At 36.3% G+C, this 5,592-nt stretch overlaps 1 protein-coding gene across 2 annotated transcripts; it reads left to right on the forward strand.

Moving 5' to 3' along the window:
* Positions 1-756: 756 nt before the first annotated feature.
* LOC104737293 (cysteine-rich receptor-like protein kinase 37) lies at positions 757-3,697 on the forward strand. 2 transcript variants are annotated; one of them, XM_010457430.3, is made up of 6 exons: positions 757-1,809; positions 2,098-2,222; positions 2,307-2,517; positions 2,621-2,858; positions 2,936-3,089; positions 3,171-3,697. In XM_010457430.3, the coding sequence occupies exons 1-6, from the start codon at positions 804-806 to the stop codon at positions 3,444-3,446; spliced, it is 2,010 nt and encodes a 669-aa protein (XP_010455732.2). In that variant the 5' UTR covers positions 757-803; the 3' UTR covers positions 3,447-3,697. The 2 variants fall into 2 exon arrangements, with proteins under 2 accessions (XP_010455732.2, XP_087336984.1); XM_087480858.1 differs by lacking the exons at positions 2,936-3,089; positions 3,171-3,697 and having other exon boundaries at positions 790-1,809; positions 2,621-2,859.
* The last annotated feature ends 1,895 nt before the right edge of the window (positions 3,698-5,592 follow it).

Here is a 5,592-nt window from a genome sequence, read left to right on the forward strand (position 1 = left end):
TGAATGATATAGTCTACTAGTATATATTGAGAACACTAATTAAAGTTACCAAAAAAGAAAATACGATCTCTAGCAAATCCATGCATGTGAGAGAACTTGAATTCGGTTCAAGTTCAGTTTACTCGAAGATTGTGTTATTTGGTTTAAGGTTTACATTCATTTACCTCCACAACTCCATTAATTAGCCATATACTACAAATATAAGATGTTTACAATCCTGTATGAATCAATATATAACCAGCAGACATAGTTAATTATATGTTCATCATGTTGTCTTATCATCAATCATCTACAGCCATCAAAGCTTATTGAATATTATACGTTCGTTTATTAGTAATACTACGTCACTAATCACTTTTCCTCACAAAACTTGCAACATCTTGATTAACATAAAAGTTTTTGAATAATAGGGTTTGCTAAGTTATACTGCTACATGGCTACATGTTATTTTTTTTTTTTAGATATATGATATATCTATCAAAATATCAAAGTTTCATTCTTAACATATAAGCTTTGTATTTATTTAGGTTGAAAAAATTATCTATAACATAAAAGTTTTTTAGTGCTACTATACCACTAAAAAATAACGTAGATATAGAGAAGACTACATACTTTATTAAGTCATAAAAAAACAAAAACTAAAAACTAAAACCAACCCAGTCAATATCCTATATGTTCTAAGTCAACTGGTACGTACCCATTTCATTTTAAAAATAAAATAACATAAATAGTGGTACCATTTCTGACGTTATATATGAAGTTGCAAGGAAATGTTATAAATTTACGTCTCCTACCATAATAAGATGAAAACAAAAACCCTCAGATTTTGCAACCCTATCAATAGTAAAATGGGAAAGAGTTGTCTTGTGACTACTTTTCTCTCGCTTCTCCTTCTCTTCCTTCAAACCCCTAAATATGTTAATGCCAGTTTCAGCTGCTACGGTGACTTTTTCAATTTTAACTACGGCGTCAGTCGAGACTCCCTCTTCTCTTCCCTTCCTTCTAACGTCGTTGCAAACGGCGGTTTCTACAACGCGTCCTTTGGCAGAGAATCCAAAGACAACAGAGTCCACGTTGTTGCCTCATGCAGACGAGGCTACGAGAAGCAAGCTTGCAAGACATGTCTCGAACATGTGATTGACGACACCAAATCAAAGTGTCCTAATCAAAAAGAGTCTTTCTCCTGGGTCACTGATCAATCCGACGACGTTTTATGCTCTCTACGTTACACCAACCGCTCAACTTTTGGCAAACTGGAGCTCTCTCCAGTTGTTATCAACGCTAACCCAAACAGTATAAATTCATCCATATCCCAGAACATGACCTTGTTCAGCCAAGAATGGATTGCAGTGGTTAACCGGACGCTCGAGGCCGCTTCCACCGCTGAGACTTCCTCAGTGCTCAAGTACTATAACGCCACAAAAACAAAGTTCACACAAATTCCAGATGTTTACGCGTTGATGCAATGCACGCCTGACCTATCGCCAGGCGACTGCAAGAGATGTCTAAGAGAGTGTGTGAATTACTTTCAAAGCCAGTCCTGGGGAAAACAAGGAGCTGGGGTTAGTCGGCCTAGCTGTTATTTCCGGTGGGATATTTATCCTTTCTATAAAGCTTTTGATAATGTTACAAGAGTTTCTGCTCTTCCTCCTCAAGCTTCTTCGACTATGCTCAATTGCGTGAAAGACAAGAAAAGTTTTCAAGGAAGCAAAATTGCAATTATTGTGGTCCCAACGGTTATCAATCTCTTCGTATTTGTGGTTCTAATACTTTCTTGGAAGAGAAAGCCGTCACACACCGGAATCAATGGTAAAGTCTTTTAAGATCTTGAAACTCAAAACAGGTAATAAGTGGATAGATATAAATCTTTTATACACTTTTTTCGTCTCTTCTCACTGAAATACCTAACACGTTCTCTCGAGATGATTGTTTATTTTTGTTATTCATTATGAAACTTGACTCCCTCTTTTTACCGATTAGATCCAATTGGATTTAGTGAGCTCTTAAATCGATCTTATGTGAACATATGAAGAAAATTAAAGGAAAATAATGAGATCCTTTTTAACATGTTTTGACAAATTTTGTGATGACGTGCAGAGGCTTTTGATTGGAATGATGGTCAATCTATGGTACGTTTTGATCTTGGTATGATCTTATTGGCAACCAATAACTTCTCTCTAGAAAATAAGCTTGGCCAAGGTGGATTTGGATCTGTCTACAAGGTAAATAAAGTAGCTATAGAATCTTAACAAAATCTTTACTTGGGTAAGTGATCTTTTATTATAGCAAGAGAATGGTTTTTTCAGGGAATATTACCGAGTGGGCAAGAGATAGCGGTAAAGAGATTAATAAAAGGTTCAGGGCAAGGAAATATGGAGTTCAAGAATGAGGTCTTACTCTTGACAAGGCTCCAACATAGGAATCTGGTCAAGCTTCTTGGGTTTTGTAATGACAAAGATGAAGAGATTCTTGTCTACGAGTTCGTCCCCAATGCAAGCCTTGACCGCTTCATATTTGGTGAGCCTTTCGAGAGATCCATGCATCTTTAATTTGTACTACGTTGATAGCAAACAATGTGAAAAAAAAAAAAAAAACTGTTTAATTTCTTTGAGATGTGCAGATGAAGAAAAACGCCGGATTCTGACATGGGATGTGAGGTACATAATCATAGAAGGAGTTGCGAGAGGGCTTCAATATCTCCATGAAGATTCTCAGTTGAGGATTATTCACAGAGATTTGAAGGCAAGCAATATCCTTTTAGACGCAGATATGAACCCTAAGGTTGCAGACTTTGGGATGGCGAGGCTGTTCAATATGGATGAGACTCGAGGACAGACAAGCAGAGTAGTTGGAACATAGTAAGTAGCTCGGCTTTTTTTTTTTCAAAAAAGATTCTTACATCAGCATCACCTTTAATATGATTTGGATAATGCAGCGGATATATGGCTCCAGAATACGCGACATACGGACAATTCTCAGCTAAATCGGATGTTTATAGTTTTGGTGTGATGCTGCTAGAGATGATATGTGGTAAAACCAACAAAAACTTGGAAAAGGAAGAAGAGGAAGAAGAAGAGCTTTCAGCTTTTGTAAGCTTCTCACTTATATTGATAATCTTTATTCTTCTTTTCTTCATCATCTTCTTATCGAACTTTTAAAAATTATTTCAGGTGTGGAAGAGGTGGACTGAAGGAAGATTTGAAGAAATCATTGATCCTTTGGCTGCTCCGAGTAACAACATCTCAATAAACGAAGTAGTGAAGCTCATCCACATAGGTTTGTTGTGTGTTCAAGAGAATGTTTCCAAAAGACCTAGCATGACTTCAATCCTCTTTTGGCTTGAAAGACACGCTAACACCACCATGCCTGTGCCCACACCTGTTGCTTTTTTTACACGGCCATCACCCTCACCATCACCATCACCATCACCATCCTCGTCACTGTGATGCTTATGAGCACTTAAGCATGTATGTATTATACCACGTTGTCTGTCTCTGTATTCTGTACAATGGCAGATATTGAGCAAAAGATGCCGTGTAGTATAAGCAAATTTATGTTTATTTTAGTGGTAACGAGTTATGCGTTCTTATTTTTAGTTAACATGGTTAAGAGTAAGACAACGTACTTTTCAAAAGTTGTCGAAAACTTATATTATAAAAAGGTTTGATTAATAAGACTCTCCTAATATTAATCAAAATTTTTTTGTGGGAAGTTGCGCGTGTGGATCTCACTCGCGGCGATTTCTCTCTCAAACCACCTTCTCTTCTGATCACAATCTTGTGCGCCGTCGGTAGGGTTCTCCGTTGATTCCGGCTACGAAGAGGACCCTGTGGCTCATGGTGCTTCATCGTAAAACGCTGCATCAGCTAGGCAAAGATCTCAGACCAAAATCAAGGGAGACGTGGAGGGGAGAAGTCTCTGCAAGACACTGTCAGTGAGAGCTCCATCACCGGTGTAGCGACGCAGAACAGAAAAAGGAGATTCACGGCGAGGAACGAGTGAAGATGATGGTTAGATCTATAGACTGGAGATTCTGGAAGTTTCACCGCACTGTTGTTCGATGGGGGAGGTCGTCTGCGGCAAGGCGGAGCTAAGCCACCGTTGAAGGTTTGCAGATCTACTCCCTACCGCTATTCCTCTCTCACGACTAAGCTTGGATCTCTTTGATTCTTCCTCCTCAACTACGGCTCAACGGTGGCGGAATGGCAACGGATCTTGGATCACCATCTCCGTTCGACTCACAGCGTCCAAGCACACTAGAGGCCCTGTTCCGGTGTGTATTTGCAATTCTTGGACGGCGGCTCCAACAAAATTTTTCTTTTGGAGGATTAGGGTTTCCTGTACCGGTTAAGGAAACCGAGTCGATTTTGTATCTTGTGGTTTTGTTTGGTTTGTTGTATTCGGTTTAAGCCTTATGGGAATTATAATGGGCCTAAATCCGGAAATAGCCCATTGGACATTTATTTATATAATTGAATACCGTTTGACAAAAAAAAAATTTAATTAACCAAACCGGAAAAATATTGTTTACATACAAAAATAAAATACGGTAAAACATGGGAAGTTCATGCTTATTTATGCGCTTTTGTATTAGCATCACGAGGAACTAAAGATAAAATAAAGTTTGAAAATTCCTCTTTGCTCTTCTCCACTTCAACATTACTTATCTTCTTAAAGATAGTAACAATGGTGGAAGTTCATTCACTTAAAACTTGTTAATATTATTCACTTAAAGATAGCTTCTGAATTAGTTAAAATATTAGAAAAATGAACAAGTATTATTATAGATTAATCATAATTCACCATTTGTTACCGTAGGTTTGTTCTATTTATTTTCCCTGTCCAAATCATTGAGCTTCAAGAAATACTAGAATAAGCTAAAAAAACTAGGAATTCATAGTTTAATTTAAGGACTATTGTGGCTATTGTTTTTAAGAATCAATAGCAAAAAAAGTATAGAAAATTGAGCATCTTATAAAATTATAGTATGGTCCAATAGTCACAGTAGACCATAAAAAACTAATAACGTCATGTAATTTTTATTAAAATTATAAAAATTTAAGACAAATTATAGGAAATAAATATCATGGAGGCTTGGAGTGTTCAAGCCATGAAAATTTGATAGATATATTTTCATCATATGAAACTTTATCTGCAAATTGGAGAATAACAAAACTGTCCAAAAATATTTGTTCTAATTGCATTAAGATTTTTTTAGAAGACTTACGAGTTTGTCAGAAATTGCTGTATATACAAAAAAAAATTCACTCTTTTTTATTTTTTGAATTGTGATATTCTTTATTCCGTACCAAATGTAGACTGCCTAGCAAAGGGAGACTTTTTGGTCACGCGAATTTATCGAAAAAGATGTGCATGTAGGGTTACATCACACGAAGTGATTAAAACGTTAAGTGTTTTTACCCTTTCTATACGGCTATTCCATACATGCGACATATGTGACACATTGGGGCTAATGGCCAACTTACATTGGTGGTCATTTTAATATATTTTTTAACTTATAAATAAATATTAAAATACAAAATTATAATAAATAAACATTAAAAACTTGAAATTATATAATTTTTTTAAAAA

Source organism: Camelina sativa, chromosome 13 (assembly GCF_030686135.1).
Source record: "Camelina sativa cultivar CO46 ecotype springtype chromosome 13, ASM3068613v1".
NCBI classification, from domain to species: Eukaryota; Viridiplantae; Streptophyta; class Magnoliopsida; order Brassicales; family Brassicaceae; genus Camelina; species Camelina sativa.